At 50.7% G+C, this 22888-nt stretch overlaps 2 protein-coding genes and 1 long non-coding RNA gene across 10 annotated transcripts in view; all 3 read right to left on the minus strand.

Annotated features, from left to right (window-relative positions):
* Positions 1-20941, minus strand: part of DCAF8 (DDB1 and CUL4 associated factor 8) — a 32697-nt gene extending 11756 nt beyond the window's left edge. For 3 of the 8 annotated variants that reach the window (XM_071417466.1, XM_071417472.1, XM_071417470.1), the window contains exons 1-10: positions 20775-20891; positions 19066-19098; positions 15507-15576; positions 13637-13977; positions 8708-9013; positions 7686-7826; positions 6062-6156; positions 3180-3290; positions 1636-1708; positions 1275-1332 (exon numbers count right to left, since the gene is read on the minus strand). In XM_071417466.1, coding sequence (XP_071273567.1) covers positions 1275-1332; positions 1636-1708; positions 3180-3290; positions 6062-6156; positions 7686-7826; positions 8708-9013; positions 13637-13977; positions 15507-15555 — 1174 coding nt within the window. In that variant the 5' untranslated portion in view covers positions 15556-15576; positions 19066-19098; positions 20775-20891. Of the gene's footprint in view, positions 1-1274; positions 1333-1635; positions 1709-3179; positions 3291-6061; positions 6157-7685; positions 7827-8707; positions 9014-13636; positions 13978-15506; positions 15577-19065; positions 19099-20747 lie in introns of all 8 variants that reach the window. The other 5 variants (XM_071417474.1, XM_071417473.1, XM_071417469.1 and 2 more) reach the window with 5 other exon arrangements.
* Positions 12208-13576, minus strand: LOC139585062 (uncharacterized). Its single transcript, XR_011676920.1, has 4 exons — positions 13552-13576; positions 13496-13518; positions 13320-13366; positions 12208-13248 (listed from the first exon to the last, which is right to left on the minus strand). It is a non-coding gene; the product is annotated as an uncharacterized lncRNA (long non-coding RNA).
* On the minus strand, positions 15585-21040 carry LOC139585116 (DNA-directed RNA polymerase II subunit RPB1-like). The gene is made up of 5 exons (XM_071417568.1): positions 20971-21040; positions 17813-18055; positions 15908-17777; positions 15810-15835; positions 15585-15737 (listed from the first exon to the last, which is right to left on the minus strand). Exons 1-3 carry the CDS (start codon positions 21038-21040, stop codon positions 16696-16698), a joined length of 1395 nt encoding a protein of 464 aa, XP_071273669.1. The 3' UTR covers positions 15585-15737; positions 15810-15835; positions 15908-16695.
* Positions 21041-22888: the final 1848 nt, after the last annotated feature.

Below are 22888 nucleotides of genomic sequence, written 5' to 3' on the forward strand. Positions count from 1 at the left end.
AAACATGAGGGGAAATTGGGATAAAAACAGGGGGAGAATGGGAATAAAAATGAGGGGAAATAGGGAAAAAAACAGGGGGGGAATGGGAATAAACATGAGGGGAAATTGGGATAAAAACAGGGGGGAATGGGAATAAAAATGAGGGGAAATAGGGAAAAAAAACAGGGGGGGAATGGGAATAAACATGAGGGGAAATTGGGATAAAAACGGGGAGAATGGGAATAAAAATGAGGGGAAATAGGGAAAAAAAACAGGGGGGGAATGGGAATAAACATGAGGGGAAATTGGGATAAAAACAGGGGGGGAATGGGAATAAACATGAGGGGAAATTGGGATAAAAACAGGGGGAGAATGGGAATAAACATGAGGGGAAATTGGGATAAAAACAGGAAAATGGGAATAAACATGAAGAAATTGGGAAAAATACGGGGGGGGGAATAGGAATAAACATGAGGGGAAATTGGGATAAAAACAGGGTGAGAATGGAAATAAATGGGAGGAAATTGGGAAAAACACAGGAAAATGAGAATAAATGTGGGGACATTGGGATAAACATGAGGGGAAATGGGAATAATGGGAGGAAATCAGGAATAAATGGGGGGAAAATGAGAATAAACACCAGGAAATCAGGAATAAACACAAGGAGAAATAATGGAAATAAACGGGGGGAAGATGGGAATAAACACAGAGAAATGGGAATAAAGACAGGAAAATGGGAATAAACATGAGGAGAAATGGGAATAAAGACAGGAAAATGGGAATAAACATGAGGGGAAATTGGGAAAAATACAGGGGGAAATGGGAATAAACATGAGGGGAAATGGGAATAAACATGAGGGGAAATGGGAATAAACAGGGGAAAAATGGGGAAAAAAAAAGGGGGGAATGGGGGAGGTGGGGAATAAATGGGGGGGAATTGAGGAAAAACACAGAGAAATGGGAAAAACCAGTGGGGAGATGGGAAAAAGCAGCAGGAAAATGGGAAAAATGAGAGGAAAATGGAAAAAACAGGAGGAAAATGAGGAAAAACAGGAGGGTCTGGAGCTCAACAGGGTTTTTTTTTTGGGGGGAAATGATCTTTATTTTTGGAAAATATGGGATTTTTGGGGAAAGTCACTTTGCTGGGGGGAAGAGGTGTTTGTTTGAGGATAAACAGGTGGGTTTTGGGGGAAAAGGGTAATTTTTGGGGGAAACTGATGGTTTTTGGTGGGAAGTGAGGGGGTTTGAGGGAGTGGGACCCCCCCAGAACTGCCCAAATTCCCACCTGGACTCACCTGAGCCATCGTGGCTGTAGACCAGGCAGGTGATGTTGGCTTTGGACTCACAGTTCACCTGGAAAAGTGGGAAAAAAAAGGGGAAAAAGTGGGAAAAAATGGGAAAAAGTGGGAAAAAGTTGAGATCCAACCCCTTTTCCTGGGAATTCTGAGTGTTAAACCCCCAGATGAGGCTTTAAAGAGGCAGAAAATTTGGATTGAGGGGCAAAAAAATCAGCAATGAAAAAGATTTCTGGGAGGTTTTTCTGCCTCTTCCTGAAGGGGTTTTCTAGGAAAGTTTTCCATAGGATTGTTCTGGGGTGATCCCAGTGCTCCCAGTTCCCTCCCAGTGCTCCCAGTTCCCTCCCAGTATGCCCAGTACCAGGTGGTGGGGGCAGAACTTCTTCAGGACCCCGTTGTTCTCGTTCTCATCGATTTTCCTCTGATCATAAATCCTGCAGGAATCAGGGGGAAAACAAAAAACAAAACAAAAAAAGGGTTGGATTCAGCCCAGGGAGGTTTTTTTATCCCCCAAAATTCCCATCCCAAGATCCCAGGGTTCCAAATTCCATCCTAAAATTCCCTGGGATTTTTTTTGTGTGTGTCAGGATAGGCCCAGATTTGGGGCAGGAGTGATGTTCCCATAGGCAAAATTCCATCTTAAAATTCCCTGGGGATTTGGGGCAGAAATTCCATCCTTGCCCCAAATTCCATCCTAAAATTCCCCTGGGATTCTGTGCTGGCCCCAGTCCCAGATTTGGGAAGGGAAAATTGGGAATTTGGGAAAGGAAAGAGGCAGATTTGGGAATCCCTGGATTTGGGATGGGGAATCCCTGGATTTGGGATGGGGAATCCCTGGATTTGGGATGGGGAATCCCTGCCTGGATTTGGGATGAGGAATCCCTGGATTTGGGATGGGAATTCCCTACCTGGATTTAGGATGAGGAATCTCTGGATTTGGGATGGGGAATCCCTGGATTTGGGATGGGAATTCCCTGGATTTGGGATGGGGAATCCCTGGATTTGGGATGGGAAATCCCTGCCTGGATTTGGGATGGAGAATCCCTGGATTTGGGATGGGAAATCCCTGGATTTGGGATGGGGAATCCCAGGATTTGGGATGGGAAATCCCAGGATTTGGGATGGGGAATCCCTGGATTTGGGATGGGGAATCCCAGGATTTGGGATGGGAAATCCCTGGATTTGGGATGGGGAATCCCTGGATTTGGGATGGGAAATCCCTGCCTGGATTTGGGATGAGGAATCCCTGGATTTGGGACAGGGAATCCCTGGATTTGGGATGGGGAATCCCTGGATTTGGGATGAGAAATCCCCGGATTTGGGATGAGAAATCCCTGGATTTGGGATGGGAAATCCCTGGATTTAGAATGAGGAATCTCTGGATTTGGGATGGGGAATCCCTGGATTTGGGATGGGAATTCCCTGGATTTGGGATGAGGAATCCCAGGATTTGGGATGGGAAATCCCTGCCTGGATTTGGGATGAGGAATCCCCAGATTTGGGACAGGGAATCCCTGGATTTGGGATGGGAAATCCCTGCCTGGATTTGGGATGGAGAATCCCTGGATTTGGGATGGGGAAATCCCAGGATTTGGGATGGGGAATCCCTGGATTTGGGATGGGAAATCCCTGCCTGGATTTGGGATGGGAATCCCTGGATTTGGGATGGGAAATCCCTGCCTGGATTTGGGATGGGAAATCCCTGGATTTGAGCTCTCCCAGTGCTCCCAGTTTGGCCTCACCTCCCAAACTGGTCCCAGCCCCTGATTTGGGAAGGGAACCAGGTGGATTCAGAAAGGGGCAGGGGTGCATTTGGGAATCCCTGGATTTGGGATGGGAATTGCTGGATTTGGGATGGGAAATCCCTGGATTTGAGCTCTCCCAGTGCTCCCAGTTTGGCCCCACCTCACAAACTGGTCACGGCCGCCCACAGCGAACTGGGAGGTGTTGGCAGGGTTGACAAAGATGGTGTAGAGCCCAACCTTCTTCTCCTTCTCCTTTGTCACCACCAATTTCCTGGGAAAAATCCTTGGGATCAGCCCCAATCCCAGCCCAAATTCCCCCAGATCCCAGCCCCAATCCCCAAGTAATGGGAATTCCCAGCAGAGAAAATCCCCCCAAAAAAAGAGCAGGAATTGGGGGTAAAATGAGGGTGGGGAATGTTCCTGAGGTTAGGAATTTCCCAAGGGAAAATCCACACTGGAAGAATTCCCAAAGGGAAAATGGGATTTGGGGGAGTTTTCACCTAAAACCAGCCAGGATTTGTGGGAATTTGGGGCATTCCAGGAGTGAAATATTCAGGCTCCACCAGGGCGAAATTCCAAAGGGATCCAGCCCAAAGGACAGGCTGGGAATTCCCAAGGAAAATGTGATTTCCCAAAAAAAAACCTCAGATTTTTCCCTAAACTCCACCTGTTATTTCCCAAATCCTGTCTGTTTCCCCTACCCAAATTCCCATTTTTCAAAAATAAAAAAATCCCCATTTCCCTGACAGAATCCTCATTTTCCTGTCTACCATTCCCCCCACTAAAATCCCCATTATTCCCCCCAAAATCCAAATTTTTCCCCCCACTAAAATCCCCAATTTTTTTCAAAAAAAAAAAATCCCAATTTTTCCAAAAAAATCCCTGAAAACAGCTGGGATTTGAGGGAATTTGGGCCATTCCAGGAGGGAAAATTTGGGGTTGGTTCTGCCAGGGTGAGAATTCCAGAGGGATCCAGCCCAGGGAGGGGGTTGGGATCAGCTCCAGCCGCGGATTCCGGAGGGATCAGGGATTAAAGGGCTCGTCCTGGTTATGAAACCCTGGGATTTGGGCTGGATCAGCCTCTGGAATGACAGCCCAGAAGCTTGGAAAAACACAGGGAGATAGAAAAACTGCTTTTCCCCAAAAAAATCCCTGCTTTTCCCACAAAAAAACATTGATTTTCCCTCTAAAAATAATCAGGTTTTGCCCACAAGTCCCTGATTTTCATCCAAAAAAAAAAGGCTTTGTCCTCAGAAAACAGTGGTTTTTCCCAAAAAACCAACCTGCTTTCCCCCCCAAAAAAATGTTCTCCCACAAAATTACTCTGATTTAAAAAAATAGTTGATTCTCCCCCCCCAAAAAAAATCATTTTCAAAAAAAAAATACATTTTTCTCAAAAATATTCACGTTCCCACAAAACATATTGAATTTTCCTGCAAAAATCAATTTTCCAAAAACACCAACCCATTTTCCCCACAAAAATAACCTGATTTCCCCAAAAATCCCTGATTTCCCAAAACACCCTGATTTTTCCCCAAAACCCACTTCCCATTTCCTGCCCAGAATTCTCCGTTTCCTACACAGAATTCCCATCTTTCCCCTCAGAATTCTCAAATTTTCCCTCACAATTCCCAATTTTCCCCTCAGAATTCCCAATTTTCTGGTCACTCGTGAGGTGGGCTGATCCTACTTCAGACCAATGGAATCCCTATTTCCCACTCCAAATACCCTTTTTACCCACACAATTCCCATTTCTCGCCCATAATTCCCAATTTTCCCCTCAGAATTCCAAATTTTCCCCTCAGAATTCCCAGTTTTCCCCTCAGAATTCCCAATTTTCCCCTCAGAATTCCCAATTTTCTGGCCACTCACAAGGTGCGGCTGGTCATGCTGCAGGTCGGTGGAATCCCCATCTCCTACCCCAAATCCCCTTTTTTTCCCCCAGAATTCCCAATTTTGCCCACAGAATTCCCACTTCTCCCCTCAGAATTCCCATTTTTCCCCTCAGAATTCTGAATTTTCCCCTCAGAATTCCCAATTTTCCCCTCAGAATTCCCAATTTTCCCCTCACTCACGAGGTGGGCCAGTCCTGCCACAGATCAATGGAATTCCCATTTCCTACCCCAAATCCCCTTTTTTCCCCCCAGAATTCCCAATTTCCCCCTCAGAATTCCAAATTTTCCCCTCAGAATTCCCACTTTTCCCCTCAGAATTCCCACTTTTCCCCTCAGAATTCCCACTTTTACCCTCACTCATGAGGCAGGCCAGTCCTGCCGCAGGTCGATGGAATCCCCATTTCCTACCCCAAATCCCCTTTTTTCCCCACAGAATTCCAAATTTTCCCCTCAGAATTCCCACTTTTCCCCTCAGAATTCTGAATTTTCCCCTCGGAATTCCCACTTTTCCCCTCAGAATTCCCATTTTTCCCTTCAGAATTCCCAATTTTCCCCTCACTCACGAGGTGGCCCAGTCCTGCCACAGATCAATGGAATCCCCATTTCCTAACCCAAATCCCCTTTTTTCCCCTCAGAATTCCTACTTTTCCCCTCCGAATTCCCAATTTCCCCTCAGAATTCTCACTTTTCCCCTCAGAATTCCCAATTTTCCCCTCAGAATTCCCAATTTTCTGGCCACTCACAGGGTGTGGCTAGTCATGCTGCAAGTCAGTGGAATCCCCATCTCCCACCCTAAAGACCTTTTTTTACCCCACAGAATTCCCATTTCACCCACAGAATTTCCATCTCCTGCCCAGAATTCTCACTTTTCCCCTCAGAATTCCAAATTTTCCCCTCAGAATTCCCACTTTTCCCCTCAGAATTCCCAATTTTCTGGCCACTCACAAGGTGCGGCTGGTCATGCTGCAGGTCGGTGGAACCCCCATCTCCTACCCCAAATCCCCTTTTTTTCCCCCAGAATTCCCAATTTTCCCCCAGAATTCCCAATTTTCCCCTCAGAATTCCCACTTTTCCCCTCAGAATTCTGAATTTTCCCCTCAGAATTCCCACTTTTCCCCTCAGAATTCCCACTTTTCCCCTCACTCACGAGGCGGGCCGGTCCTGCCGCAGGTCGATGGTGAAGACCACGGCGTCCTCCCCTGCAGACAGGAACGTGCAGGGCGAGTCTGGCTCCAGCGCCAGCTGGGATTGGGGGAAAAAAAAAGGGAAAAACCAGTGAGAATAACTCCCAAAAATTCCAAAAACCAGGAAAACCCACCTGGGAAAAATCCCAGGTTTGGAAATTCCTGCTCCGAACTGCAGCGATGTCATCTGGGTGGTGTCATGGGGACAACAGCACAGCCAAGGGTCTGAATTGCACCCAAAAAGTGGGAAAATGCTAAAAATCCTGGATTTTAATGGAGCTGAGTGGCTAAACCCACCCCCCTCACCTGTGTGGTGACATCAAAGGTGACAATGGCCACAGGCAAGGCTTGAAATATTTGGGAATTGCACAGAAAGTGGGAAAATCCCAAAATTCCTGGATTTTAATGGAGCTGAGTGGCTAAATCCACCCCCCTTACCTATACAGTGACATCAAAGGTGACAATGGCCACAGGCAAGGCTTGAAATATTTGGGAATTGCACAGAAAGTGGGAAAATCCCTTCCTTTCTCCCAAAAAACCCTCGGATCTCCAGGAAAAGAGATTCCCAAGCACCCCAAATCCTGGGATGTGGCATTCCCAGGATCTGGCATTCCCAAATCCCAGCCCACCTTGTGGGAAGCCCCCTTGTGCTGGGCTCGGTGCTGTGAGAACTCTGTCACTTCTGTGGTGGCATCCCCTGCTCCCAGCACTGCTCCCACCCCATTACCACTGTGTTCCCCCATTCCCAAGCACCCCAAATCCCGGGATTTGGCATTCCTGGGATCCCCCTCACCTTGTGGGAAGCCCCCTTGTCCTGGGCCACGCGCTCGGTGCTGTGACAGCACTGGGTGTCACTGGGTGGTGACATCCCCTGCTCCCAGCACTGCTCCCACCCCATTCCCACTGCATTCCCCCATTCCCAGGCACCCCAAATCCCGGGATTTACCATTCCCAAATCTCAGGAACCCCAAATCCCAGGATTTGCCATTCCTGGGATCCCCCTTACCTTGTGGGAAGCCCCTCATGCTGGGCCATGTGCTCGGTGCTGTGACAGCAGCACCTTCGGTGGTGACATCCCCACCCCACTCCCACTGCATTCCCAAGCACCCCAAATCCTGGGATTTGCAATTCCCAAATCCCAAGCACCCCAAATCCCAGGATCTGGCATTCTTGGGATCCCCCTCACCTTGTGGGAAGCCCCCTTGTGCTGGGCCACGCGCTCGGTGCTGTGACAGCACTGGGTGTCACTGGGTGGTGACATCCCCTGCTCCCACCCCATTCCCACTGCATTCCCCCATTCCCAGGCACCCCAAATCCCAGGATTTACCATTCCCAAATCCCAGGCACCCCAAATCCCAGGATTTGGCATTCTTGGGATCCCCCTCATCTTGTGGGAAGCCCCTTGTGCTGGGCCACGCGCTCGGTGCTGTGACAGCACTGGGTGTCACTGGGTGGTGACATCCCCTGCTCCCACCCCATTCCCACTGCGTTCCCCCATTCCCAGGCACCCCAAATCCCGGGATTTACAATTCCAAAATCTCAGGAACCCCAAATCCCAGGATTTGCCATTCCTGGGATCCCCCTCACCTTGTGGGAAGCCCCCTTGTGCTGGGCCACGCGCTTGGTGCTGCGGCAGCACTGGGTGGCCGAGAGCTCGGCCACGCGCACCTGCCCGTCCCGGGCACACATGGCCAGCGTGGAGTCACCGCTGTTGGGCAGGAACTTGGCCTGGAAAACAGGGAAAAAGTGGGGGAAAAAATGGGAAAAAGGGACAGGAGAATGGTGGGGGGAGAGGGGAAGGAAAGGGGGAATCGCAGAGGAGGTGGGAGGGGGAAGGGATGGGGGGGAATCGGTGGAATTGTTCTGGGAGTTGTCCCAGTTCTCCTGGGAATCATCCCAAATTCTCCCCTGGGAATCATCCCAAATTCTCTCAGGAATCATCCCACATTCGCCCAGGGATCCTCTCAAAATCTCCCAGGATTGGGGTGTCAGTCTGTGGGATTTGGGAACCTGTTCCCAGATCTTTTCCCAAGCATCTCCTGGCCCAGGTCAGCTGCTCCGGGGACCCATTCCCACCCCAAACAGGGACCCTTGAGGATGATGAATTTTAGGGCACATCTGTGGGATTTGGGGCATCAATCTGCAGGATTTGGGACATCAATCTGTGGGATCTGGGGGTCAATTTGTGGGATCTGGGGGTCAGTCTGTGGGATTTGGTTCAATCTGTGGGATTTGGGGACCTGTTCCCAGATCCTTTCCCAAGCATTCCCTGGCCCAGGTCTGCTGTCCCTGGGACCTTCTCCCACCCCAAAACAGAGACCCTCAAGATGATGGATTTCAGAGCACATCTGTGGGATTTGGGGCACCAATCTGTGGCATCTGGGGGTCAATCCGTGGGATTTGGGGACCTATTCCCAGATCCCAACCCAAGCATCCCCTTACCCAGGTGCCATTTTCCTGGAATCCTCTCCCACCCCAAACAAGGCCCCTCAACCCAACAAACTTCACGACACACCCATGAACTTTAGGAAAACCCATCCAAACAACAACTCCCCTTTGGGATCCCACCCCAAAACCCCATCTCCACGTCACGCCCAGCCCATGCCCACCTGGAAGACGTTGCTCTTGTGCCCGCTGTCGAACTGCAGCACGGGCCGGCGCCTCAGCCAGTCCCACACCAGCACCTTGAGGTCGTCGCTGCCGCTGGCCAGGCGGGTGCCCCTCTGGTTGAAGTGCAGCGTGTTCACGCAGCCCGTGTGCCCCTCCAGGCCGTGCTGCAGCCGGAATTTCTGCACGAAGAGCCGGGCGCCGCAGGCCTGGGCCACGAAGCGCGAGCAGCCGCCCAGCTGGCGCTGCCGCAGCGCCGGGATCGCCCGCCAGCGCGGCCGCGGCAGCGCCCACGTCTCCGAGGCCACCTGGGAGGGACACAGGTGTGCATTAATTCATCAATTCATTGATTACATAGCATCAGCTTCCACTATAAAGTGTAAAAACTTCCTCGGTTTTTAGAGAAAACCAAAGTTCTTGTAGGGTCACCCAAGATGGCGGCTGCGGCAGCGCCCAAATCTCCGAGGCCACCAGGGGATACAGGTGTGCAATAATTTATCTATTCATCTGTTAAAGGGGTAGCTGCTGGTAACTGGGCAGTTTTATCTGTTTCTGCCATAATAAAGTGTAAAAACTTCCTCAGTTTTTAAAGAGAACCAAAGTTCTTGTAGGGTCACCCAAGATGGCGGCTGCAGCAGCGCCCACGTCTCCAAGGTGACCGGGGACACAGGTCTGCATTAATTCATCAATTCATTGATTACATAGCATCAGCTTCCATTATAAAGTGTGAAAACTTCCTCGGTTTTTAGAGAGAACCAAAGTTATTGTAGGGTCACCCAAGATGGCGGCCACAGCAGCGCCCACGTCTCCGAGGCCACCAGGGGATACAGGTGTGCAATAATTAATCTATTCATCTGTTAAAGGGGGTAGCTGCTGCTAACTGGGCAGTTTTATCTGTTTCTGCCATAATAAAGTGTAAAAACTTCCTCAGTTTCTAGAGAGAACCAAAGTTCTTGTAGGGTCACCCAAGATGGCGGCCATGGCGGCGCCCATGTCTCCAAGGCAACCGGGGAGGGACACAGGTCTGCATTAATTCATCAATTCATTGATTACATACGATCACCTCCCATTATAAAGTGTAAAAACTTCCTCGGTTTTTAGAGAGAACCAAAGTTGTTGTAGGGTCACCCAAGATGGCGGCCGCGGCAGCGCCCACGTCTCCGAGGGCCACCGGGAGGGACACAGGTCTGCATTAATTCATCAATTCATTGATTACATAGGATCAGCTTCCATAATAAAGTGTAAAAACTTCCTCAGTTTCTAGAGAAAACCAAAGTTATTGTAGGGTCACCCAAGATGGCGGCTGCGGCAGTGCCCACATCTCTGAGGCCACTGGGGAGGGACAGAGGTCTGCATTAATTCATCTATTCATCTGTTAAAGGAGTTAGCTGCTGCTAACTGGGCAGTTTTATCTGTTTCTGCCGTAATAAACTGTGAAAACTTCCTCAGTTTTTAGAGAGAACCAAAGTTATTGTAGGGTCACCCAAGATGGCGGCCGCAGCAGCGCCCACGTCTCCAAGGCCACCAGGGAGGGACAGAGGTCTGCATTAATTAATCTATTAATCTGTTTAAGAGGTTAGCTGCTGCTAACTGGGCAGTTTTATCTGTTTCTGCCATAATAAAGTGTAAAAACTTCCTCAGTTTTTAAAGAGAACCAAAGTTCTTGTAGGGTCACCCAAGATGGCGGCCGCAGCAGCGCCCACGTCTCCAAGGTGACCGGGGACACAGGTCTGCATTAATTCATCAATTCATTGATTACATAGCATCAGCTTCCACAATAAAGTGTAAAAACTTCCTCAGTTTCTAGAGAAAACCAAAGTTATTGTAGGGTCACCCAAGATGGCGGCCGCGGCAGCACCCACGTCTCTGAGGCCACCAGGGGATACAGGTGTGCAATAATTCATCAATTCATCTGTTAAAGGGGTTAGCTGCTGCTAATGGGCAGTTTTATCTGTTTCTGCCATAATAAACTGTGAAAACTTCCTCAGTTTTTAGAGAAAACCAAAGTTTTCTTGTAGGGTCACCCAAGATGGCGGCCACAGCAGTGCCCACGTCTCCGAGGGCCACCGGGAGGGACACAGGTCTGCATTAATTCATCAATTCATTGATTACATAGGATCAGCTTCCATAATAAAGTGCAAAAACTTCCTCAGTTTCTAGAGAGAACCAAAGTTCTTGTAGGGTCACCCAAGATGGCGGCCACAGCAGCGCCCACGTCTCCGAGGCCACCGGGAGGGACACAGGTCTGCATTAATTCATCAATTCATCTGTTAAAGGGGTTAGCTGCTGCTAACTGGGCAGTTTTATCTGTTTCTGCCATAATAAAGTGTAAAAACTTCCTCAGTTTTTAGAGAAAACCAAAGTTCTTGTAGGGTCACCCAAGATGGCGGCCGCGGCAGCACCCAAATCTCCGAGGCCACCTGGGGATACAGGTGTGCATTAATTAATCTATTAATCTGTTTAAGAGGTTAGCTGCTGGTAACTGGGCAGTTTTATCTGTTTCTGCCATAATAAACTGTGAAAACTTCCTCAGTTTTTAGAGAAAACCAAAGCTCTTGTAGGGTCACCCAAGATGGCGGCCGCGGCAGCGCCCACGTCTCCGAGGGCCACCGGGAGGGACACAGGTCTGCATTAATTCATCAATTCATTGATTACATAGGATCAGCTTCCATAATAAAGTGTAAAAACTTCCTCAGTTTCTAGAGAAAACCAAAGTTATTGTAGGGTCACCCAAGATGGCGGCTGCGGCAGTGCCCACATCTCTGAGGCCACTGGGGAGGGACAGAGGTCTGCATTAATTCATCTATTCATCTGTTAAAGGAGTTAGCTGCTGCTAACTGGGCAGTTTTATCTGTTTCTGCCGTAATAAACTGTGAAAACTTCCTCAGTTTTTAGAGAGAACCAAAGTTGTTGTAGGGTCACCCAAGATGGCGGCCGCGGCAGCGCCCAAATCTCCGAGGCCACCTGGGGATACAGGTGTGCATTAATTCATCAATTCATCTGTTAAAGGGGTTAGCTGCTGCTAACTGGGCAGTTTTATCTGTTTCTGCCATAATAAAGTGTAAAAACTTCCTCAGTTTTTAGAGAAAACCAAAGTTATTGTAGGGTCACCCAAGATGGCGGCCACAGCAGCGCCCACGTCTCCGAGGCCACTTGGGAGGGACACAGGCCTTCAATAATTCATCAATTCATCTGTTAAAGGGGTTAGCTGCTGGTAACTGGGCAGAGACAAAGTTTTCTTTGTCTCTTCCATAAAAAGTGTGAAAATTTTCTCAGTTTTTACACAGAAAACCAATGTTGTTGTAGGGTCCCCTTTGTTTAGGGTCACTGTAGGGTGATCCCAATGTGATTACAGGGTGACCTTCCACAATTGAGTGTGAAAATTTCCTCAGTTTTCATGGAGATAACCAGCAGCCACCCAGTTTTACATCTCCTGTGTCTCACTATTCATCCAGACTGAGAATGGAATAAAATCCTCTAAAACCTCACTTAAAACCTCATTTAAAACCTCATTTTAAACCTCATTTAAAGCTCTTTGAACCCCTCAGCCTCTGCTCTGTAAATGTGACAGAACCAGCATCTCTTGTGTCTCACTGTTCCTCGGTACTGATAATAGAATAAAATCTTTTAAAACATCTTTTAAAACCTCATTTTAAAATCTCTTTTAGAACCTCTTTTAAAACCTCATTTAAAACCTCATTTTAAACCTCTTTTAAACCTTTTTTACCCCTGTTTCCCCCCTGAGCCTCAGTGTAAGTGCCAGAAGCAGCAGCCACCCAATGTCTCACTATGGAACGAAATCCTCGAAAACCTCCCTTAAAATCTCTTTGAAAACCTCATTTAAAACCTGATTAAAACCTCATTCAAACCTCATTTTAAACCTCATTTTAAACCCCTTTCACCCCATTTCCCCCCCGAGCCCCCGTGTAAGTGCCAGAAGCAGCAGCCACCCAATGTCTCACTATGGAACGAAATCCTCGAAAACCTCACTTAAAATCTCTTTGAAAACCTCATTTAAAACCTCATTAAAACCTCTTTTAAAACCTGATTAAAACCTCATTCAAACCTCATTTAAAACCTCATTTTAACCCCTTTCACCTCTGTTTCCCCCCTGAGCTCCCGTGTAAGTGCCAGAAGCAGCAGCCACCCAATGTCTCACTATGGAACACCCTGTGTCTCACTAGGGAATAAAATCCTCAAAAACCTCACTTAAAATCTCTTTGAAAACCTCATTTAAAACCTCATTTAAAACCTGATTAAAACCTCATTTAAAACCTCTTTTACCCCCATTTCCCCCCTGAGCCTCAGTGTAAGTGCCAGAAGCAGCAGCCACCCAATGTCTCACTATGGAACGAAATCCTCGAAAACCTCGTTTAAAACCTCTTTTAAAACCTGATTAAAACCTCATTTAAAACCTCATTTAAACCTCATTTTAAACCTCATTTAAACCCCTTTCACCCCCATTTTCCCCCCTGAGCCTCGGTGTAAGTGCCAGAAGCAGCAGCCACCCAATGTCTCACTATGGAACGAAATCCTCGAAAACCTCATTTAAAACCTCATTTAAAACCTCATTTAAAACCTCTTTTAAAACCTCTTTTAAAACCTGATTAAAACCTCATTTAAAACCTCATTTAAAACCTCATTTAAAACCTGATTAAAACCTCATTTAAAACCCCCTTCACCCCAGTTTCCCTCCCGAGCCCCCGTGTAAGTGCCAGAAGCAGCAGCCACCCAATGTCTCACTATGGAACGAAATCCTCGAAAACCTCACTTAAAATCTCTTTTAAAACCTCATTTAAAACCTGATTAAAACCTGATTAAAACCTCATTTAAACCTCATTTAAACCTCATTTTAAACCTCATTTAAACCCCTTTCACCCCCATTTCCCCCCCTCCCGAGCCCCCGTGTAAGTGCCAGAAGCAGCAGCCACCCAGTCCTCCAGCGCCTGCTCCTCGTCGGACGAGTCGCGCTCGTGGGGCGGCCGCTTGCGGGGTGCCCTGCGCCGGGCGCGCGGCTCTTCCTCCTCCTCCTCCTCCTCCTCCTCGTCCTCGTCGTGCCGGGGCTCCTCGGGGATGGAGTAGTGGCCGGTGTCATCCATGCTGTCGCTGTCCTTGTCACCGGAGCTGTCGCTGTCGCTGGCGCGGCCCCGCGCGGCCCCGGCGTCGTCGCCCGTCAGGCTCAGGCTCAGGTCGGACGCCTCCACCTCGATCCCCGAGGACGTCTCGCGGCCCTCCTCGGCTGACATGTCCTCAGGGCTGCTGGACAGGCTGCCTGGGGACAGGGGACAGCAGGGTGGCACCATGGGGACAGCACAGTGACACCAGTGTCACACTCCCATAGGGACATGGGGACATCGCAGTGACACCGGCCCTACACGGCTGACATGTCCTCAGGGCTGCTGGACAGGCTGCCTGGGGACAGGGGACAGCAGGGTGGCACCACGGGGACAGCACAGTGACACCAGTGTCACACTGCCATAGGGGCATGGGGACATCGCAGTGACACCATGGGGACAGCACAGTGACACCATGGGGACATCGTAGTGACACCGGCCCTACATGGCTGACATGTCCTCAGGGCTGCTGGACAGGCTGCCTGGGGACAGGGGACAGCAGGGTGGCACCATGGGGACAGCACAGTGACACCATGGGGACATCGCAGTGACACCATGGGACATTGCAGTGACACCAGCCCTCCTTGGCTGACATGTCCTCAGGGCTGCTGGACAGGCTGCCTGGGGACAGGGGACAGCAGGGTGGCACCATGGGGACAGCACAGTGACACCAGTGTCACACTGCCATAGGGACATGGGGACATCGCAGTGACACCGGCCCTACATGGCTGATATGTCCTCAGGGCTGCTGGACAGGCTGCCTGGGGACAGGGGGACATGGGGACACTGTCACCAGGGTCACACTGACACAGGGACATCACAGTGACACCAGTGTCACACTGCCATAGGGACATGGGGACATCGCGGTGACACCAGCCCTCCTCGGCTGACATGTCCTCAGGGCTGCTGGACAGGCTGCCTGGGGACAGGGGACATGGGGACACTGTCACCAGGGTCACAGTGCCATGGGGACATGGGAGTATTGCAGTGACACCGGTGTCACACTGCCATGGGGACATGGGGACATTGCAGTGCCACCATGGGGACAGCACAGTGCCACCATGGGGACATCGCGGTGACACCGGCCCTACACGGCTGATATGTCCTCAGGGCTGCTGGACAGGCTGCCTGGGGACAGGGGACAGCAGGGTGGCACCATGGGGACAGCACAGTGACACCAGTGTCACACTGCCATAGGGACATGGGGACATCGCAATGACACCATGGGGACAGCACAGTGACACCATGGGGACATCGTAGTGACACCGGCCCTACATGGCTGACATGTCCTCAGGGCTGCTGGACAGGCTGCCTGGGGACAGGGGGACATGGGGACACTGTCACCAGGGTCACACTGACACAGGGACATCACAGTGACACCAGTGTCACACTGCCATGGGGACATGGGGACATCGCGGTGACACCGGCCCTCCTCATGGGGCTGACATGTCCTCAGGGCTGCTGGCCACGCTGCCTGGGGACAGGGGGACATGGGGGGACAGTGTGGTGGCACCGTGGCTGGCACCTGCGCTGCCACCCTGGCACCATCGCTGTCACCACCAGAGTCACTTTTGTCACCTGCGCTGCCACCCTGGCACCCTCGCTGTCACCTCTGCTGTCACCATCACTGCCACTGTCACCCTGCCACCCCCAGTGCCACCCCAGCTGTCCCCAGCTGTCCCCTCACCGTTGACAATGTCCGTCCTGCTGTCCATGCTGCCGCCCTTGTCCGACATCGCCGCTTCCCACGGGAATCCCTGCGGGGACACAGGGACAGGGGGACATTGGGGACATTGGGGACACCACGGCACAGAGCTGGGGTGGCCCTGCCACGGCCACCAGGGGATGTCCCCGTACCCCCGACCCACCCCAGCACCGTGGGCACTCCCAAAATTCCCATTTTCCATGGGAAATCCACCTGGGAATGGTGCAGGACACCCAAACCTGGCTGGGCTGTTCCCAAAATTCCCATTTTCCATGGGAAATCCACCTGGGAATGCTGCAGGACACCCAAACCTGGCTGGGCTGTTCCCAAAATTCCCAATTTTCATGGAAAAACCACCTGGGAATGGTGCAGGACACACAAACCCTGCTCAGCATCCCAGGAAAATCCGATCCTGAGACATTTGGGATTCTAAAGATCCATTTATGAACATTCCCACACAAAATTCCCATTTTTCCACCTGTCACAGAGCCCCACAGGGTCGAGTTTGTTCCCAAAATTCCCAATTTCCATGGAAAAACCACCTGGGAATGGTGCAGGACACCCAAACCCTGCTCAGCATCCCAGAAAAATCCGATCCTGAGGATTTTGGGATTCTAAAAATCCATTTATGAACATTCCCACAAAAAAATCCCCATTTTCTGTGGAAAAGCCACCTTGGAATGGTGCAGGACACCCAAACCTGGCTGGGCTGTTCCCAAAATTCCCAATTTTCATGGAAAAACCACCTGGGAATGGTGCAGGACACCCAAACCCTGCTCAGCACCCCAGAAAAATCCGATCCTGAGAAATGTGGGATCCTAAAAATCCATTTATGAACATTCCCACAAAAAAATCCCCATTTTCCACGGGAAAGGGCAGCAGCAGAGCCCTGGAATTCCATGGAATTCCCTGGAATTCCTCTGGAATCCCAAACAACCCCAAAGGCCAGCACTGGAATTCCCCCTGCTCCCCCTTCAAACCTCACAATTTTTTGCCTCCAAAAAAATTCCAATCCTGGGGAATTTTTGGTTCCATTCCCAGGTGAGGGATCAGGAAGGAGCTCCCAAATCCACTCCTGATCCACAAGGAGGGGGTGGGAAATGTGGGAATTGCAGGGAATGTTCCAGAAATCCTGGGATTCCTGAGGCTGCCTGAGAGCATCTGGACAGGCTCAGGCTGACGCTGCTGCTCCCAAAAATATCCCAAAAAAACATCCCAGGGCATTCCAGAGCCTCTGGAGTGGGGATCTGCCCTGCTGGCCACAAACTGGGAGAGACTGGGAGGAACTGGGATAAAAACTGGGAGAAAGTGGGAAAAAAAAGGGACAAACTGGGAGAAAGTGGGAAAAAAAAATGGGATAAAAACTGGGAGAAAGTGGGAAAAAAATGGGATAAAAACTGGGAGAAAGTGGGAAAAAAAAATGGATAAAAACTGGGAGAAAGTGGGAAAAAAAAGGGACAAACTGGGAGAAAGTGGGAAAAAAAAATGGGATAAAAACTGGGAGAAAGTGGGGAAAAAAATGGGATAAAAACTGGGAGAAAGTGGGAAAAAAAATGGGATAAAAACTGGGAGAAAGTGGGAAAAAAATGGGACAAACTGGGATAAAGTGGGAAAAAAAAATGGGATAAAAACTGGGAGAAAGTGGGGAAAAAAAGGGACAAACTGGGAGAAAGTGGGAAAAAAAATGGGATAAAAACTGGGAGGAAGTGGGAAAAAAAAATGGGATAAAAACTGGGAGAAAGTGGGAAAAAAAAGGGACAAACTGGGAGAAAGTGGGGAAAAAAATGGGATAAAAACTGGGAGAAAGTGGGAAAAAAAAGGGACAAACTGGGAGAAAGTGGGGAAAAAAATGGGATAAAAACTGGGAGAAAGTGGGAAAAAAAAGGGACAAACTGGGAGAAAGTGGGAAAAAAAAATGGGATAAAAACTGGGAGAAAGTGGGAAAAAAAATGGGATAAAAACTGGGAGAAAGTGGGAAAAAAATGGGATAAAAACTGGGAGAAAGTGGGAAAAAAATGGGACAAACTGGGATAAAGTGGGAAAAAATGGGATAAAAACTGGGAGAAAGTGGGAAAAAATGGGATAAAAACTGGGAGAAAGTGGGAAAAAAATGGGATAAAAACTGGGAGAAAGTGGGAAAAAAATGGGACAAACTGGGATAAAGTGGGGAAAAAAAATGGATAAAAACTGGGAGGAAGTGGGAAAAAAAAGGGACAAACTGGGAGAAAGTGGGAAAAAAAAATGGGATAAAAACTGGGAGAAAGTGGGGAAAAAAATGGGATAAAAACTGGGAGAAAGTGGGAAAAAAATGGGATAAAAACTGGGAGGAAGTGGGATAAAGTGAGATAAACTGGGATAAAGTGGGAGAAACTGGGAGAAAAACTGGAAGGAACTGGAATAAAAACTGGGAGAAAGTGGGAGGAAAAAGTGGGGGGAAAATGGGATAAAGTGGGAGAAACTGGGATAAAAAATGGGATAAAAACTGGGAGAAAGTGGGAGAGAAACTGGGGGAAACTGGGCGGCCCCAAATCCTCAGGAATGGAACCCCAAATCCTCAGGGATAAAGCCCCAAAAATCCTCCTAAATGGATGCCCCAAATCTCTTGGGATGGATCCCCAAACCCCTTAGGATGGAGACCCCAAATCCTCTGGGCTGGAGACCCCAAATCCCTCAGGAATGGAACCCCAAATCCTTTGGGATGGAGCCCCCAAATCCTTTGGGATGGACCCCCCAAATCCACTGAGATGGAGACCCCAAATCCTTTAGGATTAAATCCCCAAATCCTCTGGGCTGGAGACCCCAAATCCCTTGGGGTTGAGCCACCAAATCCTTTAGGACGAAATCCCCAAATCCCTCAGGAATGGAGCCCCAAATCCCCTGGGATGGATCCCCCAAATCACTTGGGGTGGAACCCCCAAATCCTTTAGGATGAAATCCCCAAATCCTCTGGGATTAAATCCCCAAATCCCTCAGGAATAAAACCCCCAATCCTTTGGGATGGATCCCCCAAATCCACTGAGATGGATCCCCCAAATCACTTGGGGTGGATCCCCCAAATCCTCTGGGATGAAATCCCCAAATTCCTCAGGAATGGAACCCCAAATCCTCTGGGATGGAGCCCCCAAATCCCTTAGGATGGAGCCCCCCAAATCCTTTGGGATGGAGCCCCCAAATCCTTTGGGATGAAATCCCCAAATCTCTCAAGAATGGAACCCCAAATTCTTTGGGATGGATCCCCCAAATCCTCTGGGATGAAATCCCCAAATCTCTCAAGAATGGAACCCCAAATTCTTTGGGATGGATCCCCCAAATCTCTCAAGAATGGAACCCCAAATTCTTGGGGCGGATCCCCCAAATCCTCAGGAACAGATCCCCCCAAACTCTTTGGGATGAAATCCCCAAATCCCTCAGGATGGAGACCCCAAATCCCTTGGGATGTACCCCAAGAACATTCCCAGGAGTTTCCCAAATCCTGGAGAAATCCCAAAAACCCCAAAAACCCCAAAAATGCCCCAAACCCGCGGGAGCCGGGCGCACTCACCTGGGCCAGGTGCCGGGGACAGCGGGGCTGGAGCTGGGGGAGCGCGGGGTCAAAGGTCAGGGAACCCCAATTTTGGGGACCCCCCCATCCCTGGGGACCCCCCCAATCCCTGGGAAATCCCCTCAGATTTTTGGGAATCCCCCAAAATTGTTGGGAACCCTCTCAATCCCTGAAAAACCCCAAATTTTGGGGATCTCTCCCAAACCTTGGTCTTTAGGAATCCCCAAATTTTGGGGAGCACCCCCTCAATCCCTCCATAAAATTCCCTCCATCCCTGAGGATCCCAAATTTTTGGGGATTCCCAAATTTTTGGGGTTCCCCCCCAATCCCTGGGAACCCCAAAAATTCAGGGATTTCCCCAAAAACTCCAGGACCTTTCCCAGATTCTCCTTTCCAATCTCAAGGGGACCCCAAAAAAAATTCTGGGACCCCCCCCAAAAATATTCGGAGACCCCTCCCAAAATCTTGGGGGGGGGTCACCCCAAAAATTCCCAGAACCCAAAAATCTCAGGGGACCCCCAAAGTCTCAGGGACCCCCCAAAAAGCCTCAAGGGTGCTCCAAAACCCCAAAAAATCCTCCCAGGACACCCCAAAAACCCCAAGGACACCTCTAAGGGATCCCCCAAAGGCGCAGGGACCCCCAAAAACCCCAAGGAGCCCCAAAAACCCCAAGGACTCCACTAAGGGCTCCCCCAAAGGCCCCAAGGGCCCCTCCAGGACCCTCTAAAATCCCCCCAAACCTCCAAGGGACCCCCAAAACCTCAAACGAACCCCCCAAGACACCCCAAAAAAACCCAAAGACCCCTCTAAGAGATCCCCCAAAGGCGCAGGGACGCCCCAAAAACCCCCTCAAAACCCCCAAGGAGGCCCCAAAAGCCCCAAAAACCCCAAGGACTCCGCTAAGGGCCCCCCCAGAGGCCCCAAGGACCCCTCCAGGACCCCCAAAAATCCCCAAGAACCCCCCAAGACACCCCAAAAAACCCAAGGACCCCTCTAAGAGATCCCCCAAAGGCGCAGGGACGCCCCAAAAACCCCCTCAAAACCCCCCAAAACCCCAAGGACTCTGCTAAGGGCCCCCCCAGAGGCCCCAAGGGCCCCTCCAGGACCCCCTAAAATCCCCAAAAACCTCAAACGAACTCCCCAAGACACCCCAGAAAACCCAAGGACGCCTCTAAGGGATCCCCCAAAGGCGCAGGGACGCCCCAAAAATCCCCTCAAAACCCCCAAGGAGGCCCCAAAAGCCCCAAAAACCCCAAGGACTCCGCTAAGGGCCCCCCCAGAGGCCCCAAGAACCCCCCCAGGACCCCCTAAAATCCCCCCAAATCCACAAGGGACCCCCAAAACCTCAAACGAACCCCCCAAGACACCCCAAAAAAACCCAAGGACCCCTCTAAGAGATCCCCCAAAGGCGCAGGGACACCCCAAAAACCCCCTCAAAACCCCCAAAACCCCCCAAAACCCCAAGGACTCCGCTAAGGGCCCCCCCAGAGGCCCCAAGGGCCCCTCCAGGCCCCCCCAAATCCCCTCCGAGCCCCCCCAAACCCCTCCGGGCTCCCTCAGAGGCTCCCCCAGCCCCTCCCCGGAACTCTCGGGGTCCCCCTCGGGCTCTCCCCGACCCTCCCGGGATTCCCCCCCCCTCGGGACCGGGGCAGGCCCGGAACCCGCGGGGGCCGCGGCCGCACCGGGACCGGCGGAGGCCGCGCACCGACCCGAGCGTCCCGGAGGCTCCCGGCGGATCCCGGACGGTGCGGCCGGGCTCAGTGGAGAGCGCCGCGGGTCCCCCCGGCCGTTCCAGCGCCGGCCCCGGGACCGGGCCCCGCCGCCGCCATCTTTAACGCGCCGCCCCCGCCGCCTCGCTTGGCGGCACCGGCCGACGCTTTTGCGGCACCGCCGGCGCCGCTTTACGGCAGCGGCCGCTGCGCGACAGCCACGGGAGCGCCCCCCCCCCACCACCAAAAACCGGCGGTGTTGCCATGGGAACGGCACCCACCCCCCCCCCCCCCATACCCAACCCCGGTATTGTGAGGGCGCTGTGGGGTCCCCATGGGGTATGGGGTCAGTATAGGGTCCCCATGGGGTTATGGGGTCAGTATGGGGTTCCCATGGGTTATAGGGTCAGTATGGGGTCATTAAAGGGTCACCACAATGTTATTGTAGGGTCACCGCTGTTTAGGGTCACTGTAAGGTCCCAAATGGGGTTATGGGGTCATTATAGGGTCACCAGTGGGGTTATGGGGTCATTATAGGGTCATTCCAATGTTATTGTAGGGTCACCCCTGTTTAGGGTCATTATAGGGTCCCCATGGGTTATAGGGTCACTATAGGATCCCCAATGGGGTTATAGGGTCATTATAGGGTCATCCCATTGTTATTGTAGGGTCACCCCTGTTTAGGGTCACCAATGGGATTATAGGGTCATTAAAGGGTCACTACAATGTTATTGTAGGGTCACCGCTGTTTAGGGTCACTGTAGGGTCCCCATGGGTTACGGGGTCAGTATAGGGTCATTAAAGGGTCATCCCAATGTTTTTGTAGGGTCACCCTTGTTTAGGGTCACTGTAAGGTCCCAAATGGGGTTATGGGGTCATTATAGGGTCACCATGGGGTTATGGGGTCAGTATAGGGTCATTAAAGGGTCATCCCAATGTTTTTGTAGAGTCACCCTTGTTTAGGGTCACTGTAAGGTCCCAAATGGGGTTATGGGGTCATTATAGGGTCACCAGTGGGGTTATGGGGTCATTATAGGGTCATTCCAATGTTATTGTAGGGTCACCCCTGTTTAGGGTCATTATAGGGTCCCCATGGGTTATAGGGTCATTATAGGGTCCCCAATGGGGTTATAGGGTCAGTACAGGGTCATTATAGGGTCATCCCAACGTTATTGTAGGGTCACCCCTGTTTAGGGTCACCAATGGGGTTATAGGGTCATTAAAGGGTCACTACAATGTTATTGTAGGGTCACCCCTGTTTAGGGTCACTGTAGGATCCCCAATGGGGTTATGGGGTCAGTATGGGGTCATTATAGGGTCACCACAATGTTATTGTAGGGTCACCCCTGTTTAGGGTCACTGTAAGGTCCCAAATGGGGTTATGGGGTCATTATAGGGTCACCAGTGGGGTTATGGGGTCATTATAGGGTCATCCAATGTTATTGTAGGGTCACCGCTGTTTAGGGTCATTATAGGGTCCCCATGGGTTATAGGGTCACTATGGGATCCCCAATGGGGTTATAGGGTCATTATAGGGTCATCCCATTGTTATTGTAGGGTCACCCCTGTTTAGGGTCACCAATGGGATTATAGGGTCATTAAAGGGTCACTACAATGTTATTGTAGGGTCACCGCTGTTTAGGGTCACTGTAGGGTCCCCATGGGTTACGGGGTCAGTATAGGGTCATTAAAGGGTCATCCCAATGTTTTTGTAGGGTCACCCCTGTTTAGGGTCACTGTAAGGTCCCAAATGGGGTTATGGGGTCATTATAGGGTCACCAGTGGGGTTATGGGGTCATTAAAGGGTCACTACAATGTTATTGTAGGGTCACCCCTGTTTAGGGTCCCCAATGGGGTCATTATAGGGTCATTAAAGGGTCACTACAATGTTATTGTAGGGTCACCCCTGTTTAGGGTCACTGTAGGGTCCCCAATGGGGCTATGGGGTCATTACAGGGTCATCCCAATGTTATTGTAGGGTCACGCATATTTAGGGTCCCTGTAGGGTCCCCAATGTCCCCAGTGTCCCCCCAGTGTCCCTATAGGGTCCCCAATGTCTCCGATGTCCCCTCTGTGTCCCCAGTGTCCCCACGGTCCCCGAGCAGGCGCAGCCG

The sequence above is a fragment of the Agelaius tricolor genome, unplaced genomic scaffold (assembly GCF_023055355.1).
Source record: "Agelaius tricolor isolate 1412-34295 unplaced genomic scaffold, bAgeTri1.0.p SCAF_69, whole genome shotgun sequence".
In the NCBI taxonomy this organism is placed as follows: domain Eukaryota; kingdom Metazoa; phylum Chordata; class Aves; order Passeriformes; family Icteridae; genus Agelaius; species Agelaius tricolor.

Bases quoted from the DNA above. Each gene is read 5' to 3' on its own strand.
- LOC139585116 (XM_071417568.1), bottom strand. From the start codon at position 21,040: ATGGCAACACCGCCGGTTTTTGGTGGTGGGGGGGGGGCGCTCCCGTGG. The intron at 18,056-20,970 runs GTAAAGCGGCGC...TCCATTCCTGAG, and splicing joins GTCGCGCAGCGGCCGCTGCC to GATTTGGGGCCGCCCAGTTT. The intron at 17,778-17,812 runs GTTTTTATCCCA...ACTTTCTCCCAG, and splicing joins TTTTTTCCCACTTTCTCCCA to TTTTTATCCCATTTTTTTTT.